The sequence below is a fragment of the Bufo bufo genome, chromosome 1 (assembly GCF_905171765.1).
Source record: "Bufo bufo chromosome 1, aBufBuf1.1, whole genome shotgun sequence".
In the NCBI taxonomy this organism is placed as follows: domain Eukaryota; kingdom Metazoa; phylum Chordata; class Amphibia; order Anura; family Bufonidae; genus Bufo; species Bufo bufo.
The window spans coordinates 795677934-795702965 of NC_053389.1; the positions used below are offsets into that span (position 1 = coordinate 795677934).

At 41.0% G+C, this 25032-nt stretch overlaps 1 protein-coding gene across 1 annotated transcript in view; it reads left to right on the plus strand.

Annotated features, from left to right (window-relative positions):
- LOC120988547 (complement C3-like) overlaps positions 1–23626 on the plus strand; it is a 50312-nt gene extending 26686 nt beyond the window's left edge. Inside the window, exons 4-9 of the mRNA XM_040416065.1 lie at positions 3720–3790; positions 15003–15097; positions 15211–15293; positions 16945–17032; positions 17173–17275; positions 23474–23626. Of these exons, the coding sequence (XP_040271999.1) occupies positions 3720–3790; positions 15003–15097; positions 15211–15293; positions 16945–17032; positions 17173–17275; positions 23474–23626 (593 nt within the window). The remainder of the gene's footprint in view (positions 1–3719; positions 3791–15002; positions 15098–15210; positions 15294–16944; positions 17033–17172; positions 17276–23473) is intronic.
- The last annotated feature ends 1406 nt before the right edge of the window (positions 23627–25032 follow it).

A 25032-nucleotide genomic window follows, 5' to 3' on the forward strand; every position in this document is an offset into this window, starting at 1 on the left:
TTCCTATCTGCCAAATAAGAGGACTGTTCTTTGTACTCTAACTTGTTTATTGGTCAACAGGTTGTACTCTCTGCGTGATGCGCGTGAGTGAGGGATTGTACAAGTGTGCGGTAAAACTACTTTACAAGGATGGTGGAGTTTGAGAAGGGGATATGCAAATTTTATTTTTATTTTTTCACTTCACCACACAACGGCAAATACTTTTTTGTGCCACTAATACACGCAAAAAAGGGCTTTAGAACATATAACTGCACTGCTGAAGGGCAAATATATTTTTCTTTTTCCACTAAGACACGACAAAAAGGGCTTTAGAACATATAACTGCACTGCTGAAGGGCAAATATATATATTTTTTGCCACTAATACACGACAAAAAGGGTTTTAGAACATATAACTGCACCACTGAACGGCAAATATATTTTTCTTTTGCCACTAAGACACGACAAAAAGGGCTTTAGAACATATAACTGCACTGGTGAAGGGCAAATATATTTTTCTTTTTTCCACTTAAACACTTCACAAAAGGCTGTAGAACATATATCTGCACTGCTGAACAGCAAATATATTTTCTTTTTTGCCACTAATACACGCCAAAAAGGGCTGTAATTTTCGCATTTCACCACTCAACGGCTAATAAGGCCTTTTTTTTCCCACTAATACACACCAAAAAATGCTTTAGAACATATAACTGCACTGCTGAATGGCAAATAAGACGTAGAAATATTTTCTTGTAATAAACCCTGTTAATGGCTCTATCAAACAGCATTTGCACCCCAATAACAAGAACATTTTGCTGGAATTACAGAGCTGTATAATGGCAATTTAGGTCCCCAGTAGTAATGAGCGGCAGGGGCAATATTCAAATTTGCGATATTTTGTAGAATATTTGTCATATATTCGCGAATTCACGAATTCCAGATTATATTCTTGATTGCGAAAATCGGCAATGTATTATTCGTTTAATGCGTGCAAAATAACGGCGTGGGTCACTTATGCTACATTTTTCAAGCTGGTATAAGTTTCCTGAGACTGGAGAAAATAGTTAGCATGGCAGAACATTAGAATAGCTTTATATGCAGATAGAGTGCTATAATATATTTTTCGCAATATGTGCAACTTGTGACATCACAGCACTATGTCTGTAGCATGTATGTATGGACAGCAGAACCTATTACACTGCCTAACATCCTCCACTGGAACCTATAAGCTACACTATAGATCAATCTAACCTACACTAACTATCTCCCCCTAACTATCTGAATTATACTGTATATATAAGTTAACTGTCTAATGTAATACAACAAAGCACAGAGCACAGCAATGACACTGCTGTCTCTTTCATGACTGCAATAAACTTTAGAAAATAGCTGCTGGGGAGGTTCTTATATACTAAGGGGTAGGAAAATTTTCTATTGGTTGCTAGTAATGTTGCTAAGCTGTGACAAAGCCTTCTCATTGACCCACAAGCTAGAAGAAGGGAGGAATGATCACCTGATGTGTACTGTGTTAAAAAAATAATACTAATAATATTCGTCATTACGAATATATAGCACTATATTCTAAATATTCGCGAATTCTCGAAGTGCAGATATTCGTTATAAAAATTTGCTTTTCGAATATTCGCGCTAAAACACTAGTCCCCAGTCAGTGCAGCAAGGTGTAATAGGATTGCTCCTATTACCCAGGCTGTAACCTCCCCTACTGAACCCTGTTCTACATAAATGCTGTGGAATGATTCCTCCCTATCCTTTCCCTACACCTTGAATAATCTTTCCCTGAACTTGTAAATCATTTTTTCAGCACAATTAAGTCTTTCCTAGCACTGTCCCTAGCGCCTACAGACGTCTCTCCCTGCACTAAGTACACTGGAAAATGGCAGAATCCAAGATGGCTGAGGCTATTTATAGGGCTGTGACATCACAGGGCTGGCTGGCTGCTGATTGGCTGCATACATGGCATTATGGCTGATCCCGCCTTCCTAGAGTTCCTTGCTCCATGTCCTCATACGTGCAGCAGCCATTTTAGGAAAAAATGCGATTCATTACCACGAAGCGTGAGGAAATTCGGATTCGGTGCGAATCAAATTTTTCCTGAAATTCAGATCAAATTCCACTACGTCAACTTTGATTCGCTCATCTCTAATCGCGAGTATCCAATTGATCATTGAACTTGTTCCTTGCGTGCATGGATTTCTCCAGATTCTCTGAATATTTTGATGATATTCAAAGTCTTTGCAGTTTTACATTGAGAATTTTTTTTTTTTAAATGGTTCCATAATTTTTAGATGCAGTTTTTCGCTGATTGGTGAGCCTCTGCCCATCTTTGCCCTAACTTTTGTTGCCCCTGTCCCAACATTTTTTACAAAATGTGTAGCTTTACATTCTAAATTAGGTAATTTTTTTTAAATGAAATTATAAAATGTCTCATTTTCAACATCTGATATGTGTTCTATGATCTATTGTGAATAAAATATGGGTCTGTAAGATTTAAAAATCATTGCATTCTGTTTTTATTTACATTTTACACAGCGTCACAACTTTTTTGGAATCGGGGTATCGGGGAATCCATATGTGCGTTTTTTTGAAGACTGCAAAATCGTAAACAATATTTCAAAAAGAACTTTGAAAGCTGATTCATTTTGTCTCATGTTCTGGTTGCTCACCAAATGTTTGGAAATTTGTGGATAATTCCTAAATACACAGAAATTTCACACTGTGTCAACTAGAAAAAAAAAATTGCTGCATCCACAGTTTTATTTTCATAGGTAATATCTGGTGGAGCATTACAAAGTTGGTCGAGCATGGTTCTAATTGAAAATTGGCCATAAATAGCTGTATAAATTTTGTGTATTGGAGTTTGTTTGTCTTATGAATGAGATAAAACTGGTCCTTTAATTGGTTCAGTGGGACCATATAATCCCAGATGAGTTATTTCAGGTTGAATAATGCTGGTCAGGGGTCTTAAAAGACACTTAGCAATAGAGCCTGTTATATATTTATACAGTAGTGTAATTTTTATGGACTTTTTTTTAATTGAGGAACGTTGGAATTCTTTTATGTAGTTTTTTTTGTATTTTTATGGGTAAATGAAAAGAGTTTTAGTGGTCAGTTTTACTCCCATTACCGCTTACCGGGGCCCGGCTGACTTCCTATTCCTGATCACTTAGTATTTCACTGGCTGATCAGTCATGCCCTGCCATTTTCTGTCTCTTGAACCTATAATAAGAAGTAGAGACCAGAGGGAACCTGGTAAACTTTGGAACAGCATTCTGAGCACTTTATAAAAAATTGGACCCTATTGGAAAACTTCTTATAGACAGAGTACTTGCTTGGGCAGAGATTCAAAAGTGTGACTTGACCTCTATTTTAGGAGTCTATGGACATTAGGGGCTGGCACAATGGTACATATGGAAAGCAAGTGTAAACCTGAAGCAGGGGTGCAGCTATAAGAGGTGTGAAAGTGGCCATCACAGTGAAGCTCTGGTGCCTAAGGGGATCAAAAGACTCTCTCTGCCACATAAGAAGACACCAATAAAACATGGTAGATGGGGGCCGTGTTACAGATTTTACATTAGGGCCCAGGAGCTTCAAGGTACACCTCAGACTGCTGCATACTATATCTGTAAATACTGAAGAAAGCAGATTCACAATATTTAGTCATATATAATAAATTGTAGAACCTTATACATGGTGCTTATATATTTCTTCTTTCTTTCAAAGTTCTATACAGGATTTTTGCCGTGACTCCAAAACTAAAACCAGTGAGCAAACCGGTGATCATTGAATTTCTGGTAAGACTTCATTCTTCTCTTCAATATGAGATTCTAGTAAGGCCTCGATCACAGTTCCATTTTTCATTGATGTGTGCTGTGCACATTATTTTCCGGATGGAACACGTACCCATTGATTTTACTGTGTCTGTTCACACATCAGTATTTTTTTTACTGGCTGTGGGTCTGTGAAAAATTCATGGAGACATGCACTACTTTCAAGGGTGCACCTAGCCTTTCTGCTGCCTGAGGCAAAGATTGAGCAATACCCTGCACGGCATCGGGAACTGCCTTCTACGGGGGCCGAGGATGATCCAGCCTCAGGCTGGGTCTCCTATGCAACCTGTTAGTGTATGACTCAGTGTCATACACTAACAGGCAATGCATTACAATACAGATGTATTGTAATTCATTGCAGAATCTTTTTTTTTTTTTTAAATGCTTTGTTATGTAAAACTGAAACAAACAACCAAAAAAAGTAATATTTGGTATTGTCGTGTCCGTGACAATCTGCTCTATAAAAATACCACATGATCTAACCTGTCAGATGAATGCTGTAAATAACAAAAAATAAAAACGGTGCCAAAACAGCTATTTCTTGTTACCTTGCCTCACAAAAAGTGTAATATAGAGCAACAAAAAATCATATGTACCCTAAAATAGTACCAACAAAACTGCCACCCTATCCTGTAGTTTCTAAAATGGGGTCATTTTCTTGGAGTTTCTACTCTAGGGGTGCATCAGGGGGGCTTCAAATGGGACATGGTGTCAAAAAACCAGTCCAGCAAAATCTGCCTTCCAAAAACCGTATGGCATTCCTTTTACTTCTGCGCCCTCCCGTGTGCCTGTACAGCAGTTTACGACCACATATGTGGTGTTTCTGTAAACTACAGAATCTTAGCCATAAATTTTGAGTTTTGTTTGGCTGTTAACCCTTGATTTGTAACTGGAAACAAATTATTAAAATGGAAAATCTGCCAAAAAAGTGAAATTTAGAAATTTTATCTCTATTTTCCATGAATTCTTGTGGAACACCTAAAGGGTTAACAAAGTTTGTAAAACCAGTTTTGAATACCTTGAGGGGTGTAGTTTCTTAGATGGGGTCACTTTTATGGAGTTTCTACTCTAGGGGTGCATTAGGGGGGCTTCAAATGGGACATGGTGTAAATAAACCAGTCCAGCAAAATCTGCCTTCCAAAAACCACACAGCGCACCTTTCCCTCTACGCCCTACCGTGTGCCCGTACAGTAGTTTATGGCCACATATGTGGTGTTTATGCAAACTACAGAATCAGGGCAATAAATATAGAGTTTTGTTTGCTTTGTTACTGGAAAAAATGGATTAAAATGGAAAATTTGCCCAAAAAATTGAAATTCTCAAATTTCATCTCCATTTGCCAATAACTCTTGTGGAACACCTAAAAGGTTAACAAAGTTTGTATAACCAGTTTTGAATACCTTGAGGGGTGTAGTTTCTAGAATGGGGTCATTTTTGGGTGGTTTCTATTATGTAAGCCTCACAAAGTGACTTCAGACCTGAACTAGTCCTTAAAAAGTGGGTTTTTGAAAATTTCTGAAAAATTTCAAGATTTGCTTCTAAACTTCTAAGCCTTGTAACGTCCCCAAAAAATAAAATGTAATTCCCAAAATGATCCAAACATAAAGTAGACATATGGGGAATGTAAAGTAATAACCATTTTTGGTGGTATTAATATGCATTATAGAAGTAGAGAAATTGAAACTTGGAAATTTGCAAATTTTTCAAAATTTTTGGTAAATTTGGTATTTTTTTTATAAATTTTACTAAATTTTACTACATTTTACCAGTGTCATGAAGTACAATATGTGACGAAAAAACAATCTCAGAATGGTCTTGATAAGTAAAAGCGTTTTAAAGTTATTCACACATAAATTGACACTGGTCAGATTTGCAAAAAATGGCCTGGTCCTTAAGGTGAAAATGACCCCGGTCCTTAAGGGGTTAAACACTATACTGCAGAAATTATAGTGTGATACAGATAGTTCCTCCCATAGTAGTAGTGCTTCCTGACTGCTCTCACTAGTAATAGTGCCCCTTATAGTATACCCAATAGTGATAATGCTCGCCAACACTGCCCCCATTAGCAGTAATACCCTCAATAACAGTTTGCACATTTTGGGACATGGCCAATACCACTGATGTTTATTTTTTTATTGTTCATATGGGAAATGGGGGATTTAAAAAAATATTATAAAAAGAAAATATTTTAACATTTTTCTTTTTTACACTTATTTAAGCCTCCCTAGGGGACTTGCGATCTTCTGATCATTTCTCCCATGGACTGCAATGATTCAACATCATTGCTGTGAATATGTGCATGCTGAGCAGCCTGTTAATCACCGCCCTGAGTGATATTCTCATAAATATACCCAGTTTCATACTATGAGACTAGTGTATTCTATTAGCATGTCTAAAAGCCAAATGGCACTATATATATATATATATATATATATATACACTCACCTTAAGAATTATTAGGAACACCTGTTCTATTTCTCATTAATGCAATTATCTAGTCAACCAATCACATGGCAGTTGCTTCAATGCATTTAGAGGTGTGGTCCTGGTCAAGACAATCTCCTGAACTCCAAACTTAATGTCAGAATGGGAAAGAAAGGTGATTTAAGCAATTTTGAGCGTGGCATGTTTGTTGGTGCCAGACACCAATCTGCTCAGTTACTGGGATTTTCACGCACAACCATTTCTAGGGTTTACAAAGAATGGTGTGAAAAGGGAAAAACATCCAGTATGCGGCAGTCCTGTGGGCAAAAATGCCTTGTGGATGCTAGATGTCAGAGGAGAATGGGCCGACTGATTCAAGCTGATAGAAGAGCAACGTTGACTGAAATAACCACTCGTTACAACCGAGGTATGCAGCAAAGCATTTGTAAAGCCACAACACGCACAACCTTGAGGCGGATGGGCTACAACAGCAGAAGACCCCACCGGGTACCACTCATCTCCACTACAAATAGGAAAAAGAGGCTACAATTTGCACAAGCTCACCAAAATTGGACTGTTGAAGACTGGAAAAATGTTGCCTGGTCTGATGAGTCTCGATTTCTGTTGAGACATTCAAATGGTAGAGTCCGAATTTGGCGTAAACAGAATGAGAACATGTATCCATCCTCTGATGGCTACTTCCAGCAGGATAATGCACCATGTCACAAAGCTCAAATCATTTCAAATTGGTTTCTTGAACATGACAATGAGTTCATTGTACTAAAATGGCCCCCACAGTGACCAGATCTCAACCCAATAGAACATCTTTGGGATGTGGTGGAACGGGAGCTTCTTGCCCTGGATGTGCATCCCTCAAATCTCCATCAACTGCAAGATGCTATATTATCAATATGGGCCAGCATTTCTAAAGAATGCTATCAGCACCTTGTTGAATCAATGCCACGTAGAATTAAGGCAGTTCTGAAGGCAAAAGGGGGTCCAACACCGTATTAGTATGGTGTTCCTAATAATTCTTTAGGTGAGTGTATACAGTTGCAAGAAAAAGTATGTGAAGCCTTTGGAATTATATGGATTTCTGAACAAATTGGTCATAAAATGTGATCTGATCTTCATCTAAGTCACAACAATAGACAATCACAGTCTGCTTAAACTAATAACGCACAAAGAATGAAATGTTACCATGTTTTTATTGAACACCCCATGTAAACATTCACAGTGCAGGTGGAAAAAGTATGTGAACCCTTGGATTTAATAACTGGTTGAACCTCCTTTGGCAGCAATAACTTCAACCAAACGTTTCCTATAGTTGCAGATCAGACGTGCATAACGGTCAAGAGCAATTCTTCACCATTCCTCTTTACAGAACTGTTTCAGTTCAGCAATATTCTTGGGATGTCTGGTGTGAATCGCTTTCTTGAGGTCATGCCACAGCATCTCAATAGGGTTGAGGTCAGGACTCTGACTGGGCCACTCCAGAAGGCATATTTTCTTCTGTTTAAGCCATTCTGTTGTTGATTTACTTCTATGCTTTGGGTCGTTGTCCTTTTGCAACACCCATCTTATGTTGAGCTTCAGCTGGTGGACAGATGGCCTTAAGTTCTCCTGCAAAATGTCTTGATAAACTTGGGAATTAATTTTTCCTTCGATGATAGCAATCTGTCCAGGCCCTGACGCAGCAAAGCAGCCCCAAACCATGATGCCTCCACCACCATACTTCACAGTTGGGATGAGGTTTTGATGTTGGTGTGCAGTGCCTCTTTTTCTCCACACATAGTGTTGTGTGTTTCTTTCAAACAACTCGACTTTGGTTTCATCTGTCAACAGAATATTTTGCCAGTACAGCTGTGGAACATCCGGTTGCTCTTGTGCAAACTGTAAACGTGCAGCAATGTTTTTTTTGGACAGCAGTGGCTTCCTCTATGGTATCCTCCCATGAAATCCATTCTTGTTTAGTGTTTTACGTATCGTAGATTCGCTAACAGGGATGTTAGCATATGCCAGAGACTTTTGTAAGTCTTTAGCTGACACTCTAGGATTCTTCTTCACCTCATTCTGCAGTCTGCTATGTGCTCTTGCCGTCATCTTTACAGGATACCAACTCCTACTAAGAGTAGCAGCAGTGCTGAACTTTCTCCATTTATAGACAATATGTCTTACCGTGGACTGATGAACAGCAAGGCTTTTGGAGATACTTTTATAACCCTTTCCAGCTTTATGCAAGTCAACAATTCTTAATCGTAGGTCTTCTGAGAGCTATTTTATGTAAGGCATCATTCACATCAGGCAATGCTTCTTGTGAAAAGCAAACCCAGAACTGGTGTGTGTTTTTTATAGGGCAGGGCAGCTGTAACCAACACCTCCAATCTCATCTCATTGATTGGACTCCAGTTGGCTGACACCTCACTCCAATTAGCTCTTGGAGATGTCATTAGTTTAGGGGTTCACATATTTTTTCCACCTGCACTGTGAATGTTTACATGGTGTGTTCAATAAAAACATGGTAACATTTAATTCTTTGTGTGTTATTAGTTTAAGCAGACTGTGAGTGTCTATTGTTGTGACTTAGATGAAGATCAGGTCACATTTTATGACCAATTTGTGCAAAAAATCCATATCATTCCAAAGGGTTCTTGCAACTGTATATCCTATAGGTGACTGGTTGATTGTGTACGCAGCAGTTTCCACCTTGCCGGGCAGTGGCCTGTTATGGTGCACCGCGTCACTTGGCATGTTCGTCTCTTATATAGGGATTGATAGGGCTAAAGAGACGTTGTTCGACCAGTCACTGTCCTTGAATGTCAGCTTGGTATTATAGCCCTATCAGTGTTTTTGTATCTTGAGAACAAACTGGAATTTGTGACATAGTTGGAGACATTTTGCTCTGTTTTCTTGGACTACAGTTCAGTTTTTTTCCTTTTTTTTTCAGTTTGGCGAGACATAGTCATATTTATAGGCAAATGCCTTTTTAGAAATCTGCCTCCCTTATAAGTGTAGAGCTTTACTTCTCATCTGTACGCGCTGCAAAGATAAGAATGTGGCCGATTTCTAAGACAGTAAGGCCTCTTGCACACGACCGTATGGCTTTTTCAGTATTTTGCGGTCCACAGAAAACGGATTCGCAAAACATACGGATGACGTCCGTGTGCATTCAGTTTTTTGCGGAACGGAACAGCTGGCCCCTGATAGAACAGTACTATCCTTGTCCATTATGCAAACAATAATAGGACATGTTCTATCTTTGAACGGAATGGAAATACGGAAACGGAAGGCATACAGAGTATCTTCCAGTTTTTTTGCGGATCCATTGAAATGAAAGGTTCCGTATATGGTCCGTATATGGAACACAAAAAACGGAACGTAAATGGAAAAAAAAAAAAACGTTTGTGTGCAAGAGGCCTAACAGGGTTACCCATCTAAATATATTTTTTCTCAAATTTCCTGTGAAAATTTTATTAACAATTTGAATAAAACTATATTTACTCATTATTTCATCCTATAAAAATTTTGCACTCAGCATGCTTACTACATCACTAGATGCATGCTTTAAGGGATCTAGTTTTTAAAATGGGGTCATTTATAAGGGTTTTCTATCATTTTGCAGCTCAACGCCATTACAATGTAAAAAATGTTTTGTTTTTTTTTCCGCCTGCTTAGCATTAATTTCTGCGAAATACTAGGGGTCTAAAAGATCACTAAACCCCTAGATGAATACCTTAGGGGGTCTAGTTTTCAAAATGGGGTCATTTATGGGGGTTTTCTATTGTTTTGGCAGCTCAATGCCATTACAAGTGTGCAATGGGACCTAAAACATTTTCAAGCAAATTTTGTGTTCTGAAAGCCACTGGGTGATCCTTCATGTTTCGGACCTGCCGTTTGTCAAGACATAAGATTAGGGCCACAATGGGGATATTTCTGAAGACATGAGAAATAGGGTGATACATTTTGGGGTGTACTTCTTCATTTTCATGTGCTCTGTAAAAAAAAATCTGTCATTAAATTGACAATTTTGTGCAAAAAATGTATTGATTTTTTTCACCTTCTTAGCATTCATTTCTTTAACCCCTTAAGGACACGGCCATATTTCACCTTAAGGACCAGGCCATTTTTTGCAAATGTGACCAGTGTCACTTTAAGTGGTGATAACTTTAAAACGCTTTTACCTATCCAGGCCATTCTGAGATAGTTTTTTCGTCACATATTGTACTTCATGACACTGGTAAAATGGAGTCAAAAAATTTCACTTTTATTTATAAAAAAATACCAAATTTACAAAAAAATTGAAAAATTAGCAAATTTCCAAGTTTCAATTTCTCTACTTCTATAATACATAGCAATACCTACAAAAATAGTTATTACTTTACATTCCCCATATGTCTACTTCATATAAGGATAATTTTGGGAATGACATTTAATTTTCGGGGGACGTTACAAGGCTTATAAGTTTAGAAGTAAATATTGAAATTTCTCAGAAATTTTCAAAAACCAACTTTTTAAGGACCAATTTAGGTCTGAAGTCACTTTGTGAGGCTTACATAATATAAACCACCCAAAAATGACCCCATTCTAGAAACTACACCCCTCAAGGTATTCAAAACTGATTTTACAAACGTAGTTAACCCTTAAGGTGTTCCACAAGAATGAATGGAAAATAGAGATACAATTAAAAAATTTCACTTTTTTGGCAGATTTTCGATTTTAATATTTTTTTTCCAGTTACAAAGCAAGGGTTAACAGCCAAAAAAACTCAATATTTATGGCCCTGATTCTGTAGTTTACAGAAACACCCCATATGTGGTCGTAAAAAACTGCTGTACGGGCACACGGCAGGGCGCAGAAGGAAAGGAATGCCATACGGTTTTTGGAAGGCAGATTTTGCTGGACTGTTTTTTTTTACACTATGTCCTATTTGAAGCCCCCCTGATGCACCCCTAGAGTAGAAACTCCATAAAAGTGACCCTATCTAAGAAACTACACCCCTCAAGGTATTCAAAACTGATTTTACAAACGTTGTTAACCCTTTAGGTGTTCCACAAGAATTAATGGAAAATAGAGATACAATTTTAAAATTTCTCTTTTTTGGCAGATTTTCCATTTTAATATTTTTTTTCCAGTTACAAAGCAAGGGTTAACAGCCAAAAAAACTCAATATTTATGGCCCTGATTCTTTAATTTACAGAAACACCCCATATGTGGTCGTAAACTGCTGTACGGGCACACGGCAGGGCGAAGAAGGAAAGGAATGCCATATGGTTTTTGCAAGGCAGATTTTGCTGGACTGGTTTTTTGACACCTTGTCCCATTTGAAGCCCCCCTCTGATGCACCCCTAGAGTAGAAACTCCAAAAAAGTGACCCCATTTTAGAAACTATGGGATAGGGTGGAAGTTTTGTTGGTGCTAGTTTAGGGTACATATGATTTTTGGTTGCAAGGTAACAAGAAATAGCTGTTTTGGCACAGTTTTTTTTGTTATTTACAACATTCATCTGACAGGTTAGATCATGTGGTATTTTTATAGAGCAGGTTGTCACGGACGCGGCGATACCTAATATGTATACAATTTTTTTATTTATTTAAGTTTTAGTGTCTCCATAGTCTGAAAGCCATAGTTTTTTTAGTTTTTGGGCGATTATCTTAGGTAGGGTCTCATTTTTTGCGGGATGAGATGACGGTTTAATTGGCACTGTTTTGGAGTGCATATGACTTTTTGATCGCTTGCTATTACACTTTTTGTGATGTAAGATGACAAAAACTAGCTTTTTTTACACGTTTTTTTATTTTTTTTACGGTGTTCACCAGAGGGGTTAGGTCATGTGATATTTTTATATAGACGGTCGATACAGACGCGGTGATACTTCTTTTTTATTTATGTAAGTTTTACACAATGATTTCATTTTTGAAACAAAAAAAATCATGTTTTAGTGTCTCCATAGTCTGAGAGCCATAGTTTTTTCAGTTTTTGGGCGATTATCTTAGGTAGGGTATGATTTTTGCGGGATGAGATGACGGTTTGATTGGCACTATTTGGGGTGCGTATGACTTTTTGATCGCTTGCTATTACACTTTTTGTGATGTAAGGTGACAAAAAATGGCTTTTTTTACACCTTTTTTTATATATTTTTTACGGTGTTCATCTGAGGGGTTAGGTCATGTGATATTTTTATAGAGCAGGTCGATATGGACGCGGTGATACCTAATATGTATACTTTTTTAAATTTACTTAAGTTTTACACAATAACAACTTTTTTAAAACCAAATAAATGATGTTTTAGTTTTTTCATATTCTGAGCCATATTTTTTTTTATTTTTTGAGCGATTGTCTTAGGTAGAGTCTCATTTTTTTGCGGTATGAGGTGACGGTTAGATTGGTACTATTTTGGTGGGCATACGCCTTTTTGATCGGTTACTGTTGTACTTTTTGTGATGTAAGGTGACAAAAAAATTGTTTATTTAGCACAGTTTTTATTTTTTATTTTTTACGGTGTTCATCTGAGGGGTTAGGTCATGTGATATGTTCATAGAGTCGGTCGATACGGACGTGGTGATACATAATATGTAAACTTTTTTTTTCTCCCTATTTTTTACAAAAAATTTTTAACTTTATTTGGGGAAAATGAAGTTTTTGTTTATTTTTAATTGAAACTTTTATTTTTTTGGGGGGAAAACTTTATTTTTTCAACTTTTCTTTTACTTTATTTTTTGTCTCACTTTGGGACTTCAACTTTTGGGGGTCTAATCCCTTTTACAATGCATTCTAATACTTCTGTATTGGAATGCATTGGCTGTATGAGTAATACAGTGTGTATTATTTATACAGCTTCCGGCCTGTGAGATCCAGGGGGCTGGATCTCACAGGCTCGTCACTGGAAGGCAGAGTAGATGCCTCAGGAAGGCATCTCGCTGCCTTCCATGCCATCGGGTCCCCCCTACAGCCGCATGGGGTCGCGATGGCACCGCCGCCCGCCGCATAAGGTAAAACCGCAAACCGCAGGTCTGAATTGACCTGCGGTTTGCGGCGATCGCCGACACGGGGGTAACCGGACCCCCTCGCACATTTAGCCAAGGTGCCTGCTCAATGATTTGAGCAGGCACTGGGTTCCGATCACCACCGCCAGACGGCGGTGATCGGAACTACACAGGACGTACGGGTACGCCCTGTGTCCTTAAGTACCAGGACATCAGGGCGTACCTGTATGCCCTGTGTCCTTAAGAGGTTAAAAAACTAGGGGGTCAAAAAACTTATTACACCCATAGATAAATACGTTAAGGTGTATTGTTTTCAAAATGGGGTCACTTTTGGGGGGGTTCTATTATTCTGACACTTATAAGACTCTGCAAACTTGGCTTGTTGCAGGAAAAAATATGTACTTCAAAAAATTTTTAATTTATGTTAAAATGGTAAGTCTCCTAAATTAAAAAAAAAAAAGTAAAAGTAAAGTGCAGCCAAAATAAAGTAAAGATGTGGACATATATTTCTGATAAAAATATTGAATAGTATTAATGTATGTATGTGAAATATTGCAGTTGAAAATAGGAAAATATGCAAATTTTAAAAAAAATTCAGAGATTTTTACGTTTTTAAATAAAGATACGCATATTTTATTGGTAAAATTTTACCACCTAAGTAAAGTTCAATATGTGTTGAGTGTTGAGTTATTTTGAGGGCACACCACATGTACACTGTTATACAAGCTGTACACTGACTACTGTACATGTATCAAAGGGTCAGATCTTCAGTGTTGTCCCATAAAAAGATATAATAAAATATTTACAAAAATGTGAAGGGTGTACTCACTTTTGTGAGATACTGTATATTAGACCGCCCTTTAATACTGAGGCACAGTAATTCTATATGTTAAATAAAAGATTAACTGCAAATATGTCAGCAGTTCAACAGGATGCAGACAGCAATATATTAGACCGCCCTTTAATACTGAGGCTCAGTAATACTACATATAAAATTAGAGAATAATGCGGATTGTGTCAGCAGTTCAACAACATGCAGATGGTGATATATTAGACCAATCTTTAATACTATAGCACAGTGTTCTATATATAAAATAAGAGATTATCTGCGAATCTGTCAGCAGTTTAACAAGATGCAGATGGCGATATATTAGACCGCCCTTTAATACTGAGGCACAGTAGTTCTTTATATAAAATTAGATCTTAATGGGAATTGTGTCAGCAGTTCAATAAGATGCAGACAGCGATATATTTGATTGCCCTTTAATACTGCAGCACAGTGATTCTATATATAAAATAAGAGATTAACTGCAAATGAGTCCATGTAGATGGCTAAATATTAGACTGGCCTTTAATATTGCAGCACAGTAATTCAATATATAAAATAAGAGATTAACAGCGAATGTGCCAGTGGTTCAACAAGATGTTAGATCGCCCTTTAATACTGAGGCACAGTAATACTACTCAACCTGCACTCTCCCTGCAGTCTCCCTAAAGTACTTAAAAACTCTCCCTACGATCTCTCACACTGTCCCTTCACTCATCCTATCTAATATTCTACAATTAAAAGAATTCTGCAACACTGTCCCTAGCGCATAAGCGCTTGTCACGTCTCTCCCTATGCTCAAGTCACAGTGAAATGGCGGAGACCGTGTGGTATTACCGTGTGACACATTAGTACGAAATGAAGACATGTACTAAATAACACCATGGTGGGCAACCATGCTAGACCATACCTGTATAACTAAGACCCATTCCTTTCTTCATAGACTCCAGAAAATGTCATTATTAAAAGAGATCTAATTCAACAATACACCAAAACTGGAATCATATCCATGTCTCATAAACTGCCTGATCTTATAAGGTGAGAAACAAAAACATGGAAGTAGAGGGCAGCATCCTCTAAATACTGTATTATATATCTATTATGAGAGCAATGATGAAAGTAATTTCAAAATGTTCCTGTCTTCTTTATAGTTTTGGACTATGGACCATATCAGCAAAGTTCGAGGACACTTTGATGCAGAATTATACCGCACAATTTGAAGTGAAACAATATGGTAATAACAGGATACAGAGCAAAGCAGGGTTATCTTGTTTCTGTTCTCTGATTTGTATGTGGTATTCTGCTTTGAACATTTGATAAAATGGCTCTCCCAAAATAAGCTGATCATGATATGTTCTATTATTGGAATTATAAGTGGTCAGCTCTAATTTGCAGGAGATCCTGGTAATGTGTGTTCAATTTCCCTTCAGCCCCACTAAACAGGAAGTGAAACGACACAAGGTGCCTATTAAAACTCACAGACTCTGCGAGAAATGAGTAAGTGAAAAGGTGCCCTTAGAAGAGAGATGCTCTTTGTGCAGTGGTCAGGCTTAGAGTGGTCCAAATGCTGCAATGGGTCCCCCGAACACCATGGAGGACATAGGCTGCTAAGCCGTGGTGCGACCCAATGGAAAATAAGTCCAGAGTCATAGTTTGGAGTAAACCAGTGTGCTTCTTTACTTGAGGAACTCCCGTGCAAAATAATACAGGCAATGCACTGAGCTGGCTTCTCCAGTCTCATCCCTGGCAGAGGAAGGTTCTGTGCTGAGAAAAGGCCTGAGCTAGTTGTCCCCCCTCCCTCTCCGAAGGCTGGTGCCTTGGTCAAAGGGCTGGTGGCTCAGGGTCTGTGGCTCAGTCATACATCTGGAAAATAAAAAGACAATGCAACAGCACTCTGCAAACCAAATAAAGTACAATAATGCCATAATTATAGAAAACATTCTGGTGCTAATGCTACGCTTATTTAGCAAATTTGAGAATCTTGGCAAATACATTTTGTACAAAATTATTTGGGCCCGTCTGCCAAACGTCAAGGTGATCTCTATAAGATGGGAACCTAACACTAAATACTACCTGTTATGTGCCGTAACGGCCACCATAGAATTCAGGGAGAGCAGGTTCCACATGCATGCTGGGTCGACTCTGCTTTTTACCATTTTTGGTGCCATACCGGCCTCCATTTAATCCAGGGATGCAGGTACCAACATGCATGCTGAGCCCACGCTATACTTCTCCTGGTGTCAAATGGCTTCCAATAAATACAATGAGAGCAGGCTACAGCTTTATACTTACTCTAATTAAAATCAGCCTATGGGGCAGACAGGCTAGTCAGGGCTCCAAGACCAACTGGAGTCAGCCACACCTCCAGCTCCAGTACAACTGCAAAAAAAGGGGGTCAGTCAGCACATCCCAATGTGCAGGTGCACGCTGCCATGGCTAGAAACATACAGGAAAAAAGAGACCATGCAGCAGCACTCTGCAAACACAAACAAAGTATAATAATGCCATAATTATAGGAAACATTCTGGTGCTAATGCTACGTTTATTTAGCAAATTTGAGATTCTTGGCAAATACATTTTGTACAAAATTATTTGGGCCCATCTGCCAAACGTCAAGGCACCAAAAATGGTAAAAAGCGGTGGAACCTGCACTCCCTGAATTTTATGGTGGCCCTTATGGGGTAGTAGTGTTTAGTGTTAGGTTCCAGTCTTATAGAGATCGCCTTAATGATACATGTCTTAATGATAAGTCTTTTTCTTTGCGTTGCTCACTCAAGTTTTCCCTGAACAGCACACCACATGGTTAGGTGTGGTATTGCAAGATTGACTTTTACATGGATGTAAAACTGTCCTAATTTTTATGTTCCTTTTTACATTTATTTCAGTTCTACCAAGCTTTGAAATAAAAGTGACTGCATCTCAGAAATTTTTCCACATTAACGACGAAGAACTAAGGGTGGACATAGAGGCAACGTGAGTAGAAGCATTTTGAGTTTCCATCAGCTCTAGAGATGTTTCGGGTACTTTTCTATGAGATCCAACTGTTGGTGACATCTGTGGAGGAGATATTAATGTGACTGGTAATAAAAATCTGTTATGTTTTATCTCATCAGCTATCTCTATGGTGAACCTTTTAAAGGAAAATCCTTTGTGGTCTTTGGACTCAAGAGAGACAATGAGAAGAAAAGTTTGCCAGATACTCTGAGGATAGTAGATGTAACGATATATATAAATATATATATTTTTTTATTTTTATTTATTTCATTATTTTAACATAGCCTCCCCTTTAACCCTGAAATAGCACCTCACTTATCCATGGTAGAAGAGCAATGTTGAGCTGGACATTGCTCTTCCTCCATGGATATTTTCCAATACTTGATGTCCAGCAAGGGTCTGTGCTTTCTATTTTGGATTCCAGTCAGGGGCGTAACTAGAAGTGACTGGGCCCCACAGCAAATATTTGTAAGGGCCCCACCAGCGCACTTCGCACCTCCCTCCTCCTGTGTAAACTCCACTCCTTTGGCACAGTGTAGCGGTATACTGTATATTGTGTGGCACAGTGGATGCTATATGTGTATAACATAAACATATTTCCTATGAAAACTTAGAGTTACTTGACCCTTGGGGATCTCGGACACCACTTCAACACTTGGCCGGGGGCTTGGCGGAGCTGATGTTGTGCTTTATCCTAATGGGAAAGATTTCATAATAAGGATTTGGAGAAGGGGCAGAGGGATAGCAGAGCAGGGAGAGGCTGGTGCTGCTACTAGGGGGTCATACCATGGGGGAGTAATAAAGCCCTCTATAATGCCCCCCCCCCCAGTAGTAATAATTCTCCTCATAATGTGACAGTGCAAAAATACCCCCTTGTAATGCCCCCAGTTGAGCTAATGTCCCCATAGTGCCCCATAATGTCCCAGTATAAAATACCCCTATATAGTGCCCCCAGTAAATTCCCCCATAGTGCTGCTCTCCCCCCTTCCTGCTAGTGCCCCCCATAATGTACCAGTATAAAATGCCCCATATATAGTGCCCCAGTAGATGCCCCTCAGTGTCCGGGCTCTGATAGGCTGCCGGCCTAGTGTCCCCCATAATGCCCCCCAATAATGTGCCAGTAAGTGTCCCCATAGATGCCCCCCATCATGTGCCAGTATCAAGTGCCTCTCTCCTCACCCCCACATGTCCCAGTATCATAGTGCCATCTCCCCCCCCCAATGTGCCAGTATCAAGTGCCTCTTTCCTTCGCACCCCCCATGTGCCAGTATCATAGTGCCAAACCCCCCCATTTTCCAGTATCAAGTGTCTCTCTCTTCCCCCCCATGTCCCAGTATCATAGTGCCATCTCCCCCCCAAAGAAAAGTTGCAGTATCAAGTGCCTCCCCCCCATGTGCCAGTATCATAGTGCCAAACCCACCCATGTGCCAGTATCAAGTGCCAACCCCCCCCCCACATGCCAGTATCAAGTGCCTCTCTCCTCCCCCCCATGTCCCAGTATCATAGTGCCATCTCCCCCCCAATGTGCCAGTATCAAGTGCCTCTCTCCTTCCCACCCCCCATGTGCCAGTATCATAGTGCCAAACCCCCCCATGTGCCAGTATCAAGTGCCTCTCTTCCCCCCATGTCCCAGTATCATAGTGCCATCTCCCCCCCCAAAAAAAAGTGCCAGTATCAAGTGCCTCTCTCCCCCCCATGTGCCAGTATCATAGTGCCAAACCCACCCATGTGCCAGTATCAAGTGCCAACCCCCCCCCCACATGCCAGTATCAGGTGCCTCTCTCCTCCCCCCATGTCCCAGTATCATAGTGCCACCCCCCCCACAAAAAAGTGCCAGTATCAAGTACCTCTCTCCCTCCCCCCCATGTGCCAGTATCAGGTGCCAACCCCTCTCCCCCCATGTGCCAGTATCAGGTGCCTCTCCCCCCCCCATGTGCCAGTATCAGGTGCCAACCCCCCTCCCCCCCAGGTGCCAGTATCAGGTGCCTCTCTCCCCCCCATGTGCCAGTATCAGGTGCCAACCCCCCTCCCCCCCAGGTGCCAGTATCAGGTGCCTCTCTCCCCCCATGTGCCAGTATCAGGTGCCAACCCCCCCTCCCCCCCAGGTGTCAGTATCAGGTGCCTCTTTCCCCCCCATGTGCCAGTATCAGGTGCCAACCCCCCCTCCTCCCCCCCAGGTGCCAGTATAAGGTGCCAACCCCTCTCCCCCCCATGTGCCAGTATCAGGTGCCTCTCTCCCCTCCCATGTGCCAGTATCAGGTGCCAACCCCCCCCCCAGGTGCCAGTATCAGGTGCCAACCCCCCTCCCCCCATGTCCCAGAATCATAGTGCCATCTCCCCCCCACAAAAAAAGTGCCAGTATCAAGTGCCTCTCTCCCTCCCCCCATGTGCCAGTATCAGGTGCCAACCCCTCTCCCCCCCATGCGCCAGTATCAGGTGCCTCTCTCCCCCCCATATGCCAGTGTCAGGCGCCAACCCCCCTCCCCCCCAGGTGCCAGTATCAGGTGCCAACCCCCCTCCCCCCAGGTGCCAGTATCAGGTGCCTCTCTCCCCTTCCATGTGCCAGTATCAGGTGCCAACCCCCCCCCAGGTGTCAGTATCAAGTGCCTCTCTCCTCCCCCCCATGTCCCAGTATCATAGTGACATCTCCCCCCCCCCACAAAAAAAGTGCCAGTATCAAGTGCCTCTCTCCCTCCCCCCATGTGCCAGTATCAGGTGCCTCTCCCCCCCATGTGCCAGTATCAGGTGCCAACCCCCCCTCCTCCCCCCAGGTGCCAATATCAGGTGCCAACCCCTCTCCCCCCATGTGCCAGTCTCAGGTGCCACCCCCCCCTCAGGTGCCAGTATCAGGTGCCAACCCCCTCCACCCATGTGCCAGTATCAAGTGCCTCCCGCTCCCCCCATGGCAGTAACAGTCGGGCATTAAAAAATAATAATAAACACTTATACTTACCTCCATGTCAGCCTCTTCCTGTGTCCCACCCTGTCTGTCCATATATGGAGTCAGTGCTTGTATTTCAGTAAAGTTTCTGCTGGGATTCGAACCCACGACCTTCTGTATCAGAGGCAAAGCACTTAACCACAAGACCATAAGAGCTGCCTTGCTGCTGACTGAAAAAATATGAGACTTCTACTGTTATAGCTGGCTAAGTGTACATCTATACACATGACAGCTGCTCATATATAGAGATATAGCAGAGCTGAGTGTGCTGTCATATAAGGACAGCTGTCATATAGAGATATAGCAGTGCTGGGTGTGTTGGGGCAGCTGTCATGTGTATAGATGTACACTTAGCCAGCTATAACAGTAGAAGTCTCATATTTTTTCAATCAGTTGCAATGCAGCTTTATGGCTGTGTGGGTAAATGCTTTGCCACTGATACATTCGAGGTTGTGGGTTCGAACCCCAGACACATCAGGAGACTTTAGGAGACAGTAAGATTAGATCACATTAGCGAGGGAGCCTGGTCAGCCGCTGCTGCTGTGAAGGGGCCCTGAACATTAAGACAAGAATCGATATTTAAAAAGTTACTGTGCGTCAGAATGACAGGCAGGTCACATATATGGCACGTGCGCATCGTCATGCAGGCCACCAACTGTCCTTGCTAACCTGTAGCTAAACCTAAAGAAAAGCATACAGAATCATTCAATAAAGAAAAAATGTGGGCCCTGAACATTAAGATAAGAATCGATATGCCAGTAACTAACTTGAAAATAAACTGTCACACACGCTGCCGGGGCGCAGGGCTCCCTTGGCAGCCCGGGCCCCGAAGCAGCTGCTTCCGTTGCTTCCCCGGTAGTTACGCCACTGATTCCAGTCCTACCCAGGAGGATACATAAATCTATGACATACCTGACTGCCATTGTTATTTCTAGTTTATAGACTCTGCCTGGAACTTTAGATTTAAGAGAGTGAGGTTAAGGTGTAATGCCAGACACAGACCATGGACAAGAATAGCACTATAGCCAGATAAAAAACAAATAGCCCCTTTCTTATAATCTCATACAATTTGAAAGGAGTTTTCTCCTCAGGGAGAACCCCATCTACCCACCACGGTCATTAGCTCATCACCACATGTCAGGTTCCCAACTCCCCTGGAAAACAACAGATTTTACTTGGGTGAAGTCATTGCAAGGTACAAATCTAGCATTACATGTAGAGATGAGCAAAGTTTTCAAAAATTCTATTAGGTTGCCTCACCGAATTTCTCCCAAAAATTAGCTTCTACTCACGAAGCACGTGACATCACGTCTATCCTGGACTGCAGTTAAACTTTAGGGGGAATGTATCTCTGTGTGCATCACTGTGCATTGCAGCAACATGCATACTGTAGCTAGTCTTTTCTGGTAGCGAAAAAGTTACTGTGCATCAGAATGACAGGCAGGTCACATATATGGCACGTGCGCATCGTCATGCAGGCCACCAACTGTCCTTGCTAACCTGTAGCTAAACCTAAAGAAAAGCATACAGAATCCTTCAATAAATAAAAAATAAATAAAAAAGGTGTCCCAGTGAATATTTAGCGGAACAAAATAAGGTCATGGAGGCAGCGCCAAGTAGTGGATCCTGTAGTTTGAGAATCCGCCTTCAAACCAGAGATAACGTGAGGTAAATATTTACATGTCTTCTATGTTTGGGTCCCACTCCTGCCTTTGGCTTCGAAATCCTGATCAAATCCTGATGCAAAATACTGACTGTGTGATAGAGGCCTTATGGACGCTCAAACAACAATTTTTTTGTTATTTTTCTGTTCTTTTGACGGATCAGAAGAACAGAAAAATAAACTGTGATGTCAACATCCAAACAGGGACACTAGTGGCCCCGTAACAGACTGGTGAGGGTGGCAAAAGCATGAAGAGTCACAATAGTGGCCCCATAACAGAGTGGTGAGGGTGGCAACAGCATGAAAAGTCACAACAGTGGCCCTGGAACAGAATGGGGGGAGGGTAACAGCACAAGATGGAGGCAGATCAGAAGAGGAGCAAATGGCAGTAGAGGCAGCAGGTATGTGGCATCAGGCGGGTGGCAGCAGCACATGGGAAAAAGAAAGGGGCCATTTATCATGATGTTCCGTTGTGGCAGCACACTACAGTCAGATCAGTACTGCCAGAATGATCTAGCCTCTTGCATCAGACACCAGTGTCTGGAAATCCTGGTTGATTCAGGCCTGACTAATTTTTTTAAAGGTTAGTGTTTCAACATTTTGTGTTGAAAGTCAAATTATCTTTGTGGCAACTATACCACCCGCTGCACTAAACACCCGCTCTAATGCCACACTACTGGCCAGGCAGGAAAACTTGCTCATGGCAAATTTGGCCAGTTGTGGCCACAATTCAAATTAGGCTGCCCAGTAGTCCAGGGAATCTTGGATCTGGGATGACAGGGTGCAGTCAAAGTATGCCACTGCCTGTTTGTTCAGATTCTGCTCCATGTCCTGCTGCTGGTGGGTGGTTTCTTCACTAGGCCGGTGAAGAAAAGTGCTCACTAGAGACTCACAACTTAGGTTTCTGCTGATGGAGCTGGTGTTCCTCCTGCCCTCCACTCCCCTCTAGCAGTGATGACAATGTAGCTTGAGCTCAGAGAGTCCCCCAGTTAGACCTTCATGAGGATGGGCTATGGCTCATGTAGGGAGAGACGAACCGACTACAAAGGATGTCTCGATAGTAGTTCAGTTTTTTATCCCTCTCAGAAGGTGTAAAAAAGGCCCCCATTCTGGACTGGTGTTGAGGGTCTAACATTGTGGAGAGCCAGTAGTCATCCCTCCGAATGATGATAATGTGGCTGTCACTACACAAGCAACTCAGCATGCATCTGGCCATTTGCGCAAGAGACTCAGAGGGACTCTCTGCATCCATCTCCACTGCGTACTGCCACGGCCTGTCAAGGTCATCTGCGTCATCTTTTTCATTGCTCTCTAGCTCCTCATGCTTCTCCTTCTCCTCTCCTGTCGCTTGGGCAGATAAACCACATAGTTCTGTATTGAATTCCTGGGCGTTTACGTCCTCCTCCTCGTCCTCCTCTTGTGCCAATTCAGCCTCCGCAGCGCTCAGGTGGCCGTGAGATGTAGGTGCCATGTCTTCTAATAATCCCATAATCCTGGCGACTGACAAAGTGGCCTCCTCAAAGGGCCTGAGCAAACGGCAGGTGTCACACATGAACTGCCACAGTCTAACGTGAAAGTTACACCGTGGAGTAGTCCTGTCCACCTGCATCATCTAGAAATCAGTCATGGGTTTCCTCTGCTCATACTGTTGGTCCAATATGTGGAGCGTGAAGTTCCAACTTGTGGAAACGTCGCATATGAGGCGATGTAGAGGAACACCATTCTGCCTTTGCAGCTCAAGGAGGGCATGTTTTGCATTTTAAGAATGGCTGAAGTGAATCTACAGTTTTCTTGACATTTTCAAGACATCTTGCAGTTGGGTGGAAAACTTCAGGAACTGGATGGCAATCAAATTGAAGATGTGAGCCATGCAGGGCACATGGATCAACCTTCCCTGATGCAGCGCAGACAGAGTGTTCTTCCCATCATTGGTGACCATGGTACCTATCTCCAGTTGGCGAGGAGATAGACAGGATTTTAATTCTTGGTTGATGATGTAAAGCAATTCCTCTTCAGTGTGATTTTGTTTGCCCAGGCTGACCAGGTACAGAACAGTGACAAGACTGTGCTTTGCATAGCTGGTATGCTGGAGGACCACACTGAACTGTACCTACAGTGGAGGCTGTCACATCAGCACTGCCATGAACTTTAGCAGACATCGACAGGCTGAAGGACTGGCCAACCTTCTGTTCAACATTAGTGATGAGCGGGAGGTGCCATATTAGATTTTGCGATATTTCACGAATATTCGATTGAATATTCGTCTTATATTCGTCGAAATCGAATATTCGTCATTATTCCATTTATCGCGAATAATATGCGATTTAATTAATCGCGTATTGTGATAGTTTTTTTGACAGTATAAGGCAACGTTCGACTAATTGACTATGGCTAGGCTAATATGTGTATTTTACGAAAATTCGTAATATTGCCCTAACTTCGTCTTTTAGAATATTCTTAATATTCTAAAAGACGAAGTTAGAGCAATATTACGAATTTTCGTAAAATACACATATAGATTGTAATTTAGCTAATATAGTGCTATAATCCATTTTTTTTTGTCTAATTTTTTTTGCCTCTTCTGAACTTCAGTTTTGGAAAATATGTACACTATTAAAAAAATTACTATAGCAGTATATTAGCTAAATTACAATCTATATGTGTATTTTACGAATATTCTTAATATTGCTCTAACTTCGTCTTTTAGAATATTCGTACTATTCTAAAAGACGAAGTTAGAGCAATATTACGAATATTCTAAAAGACGAAGTTAGAGCAATAATATTCCACTTTGGCATACTGCTCCCCGACAAGCGTCCCCGTAACCATGGGAACGACTGTGGGTTAGAATATACCATCGGATCTGAGTTTTTACAATCTCATGGAAAACTCAGATGGTATTTTCTAACCCACAGGCGTTCCCATGGTGACGGGGACACTTGTCGGGGAGGTGTATGCTGAAGTTGATTAAATAACGATTTTGTCATGCGGTCGGGCACACGTATTAACCATTACGACTTTTCTGTTGTAATATTCGTGAACTCGAATATTATAACCGAGATTATTGGTTTAGATTAGAATAGGACGAATATTCTAAAATTGAATATACAGCAATATATTCTTTATTTCGAATATTCCGGTCCATCTGTAAACGTGATTCCTTCCAGCTTCAATTCAGTTGCTTGTGGGCCAAAGGCTCATTGACCCACAAGCAAGAAGCAGGGAGGAATCATATATTTTCAGATAAAAAAAAAAAAAAAGAATATTCGATTTTGCGAATATATAGAACTATATTCGAAATATTCAGGAAATCTCAAAGTTGCGATATTCGAGATTAAATATCGTTATTCGAATATTCACGCTCAACACTACTCA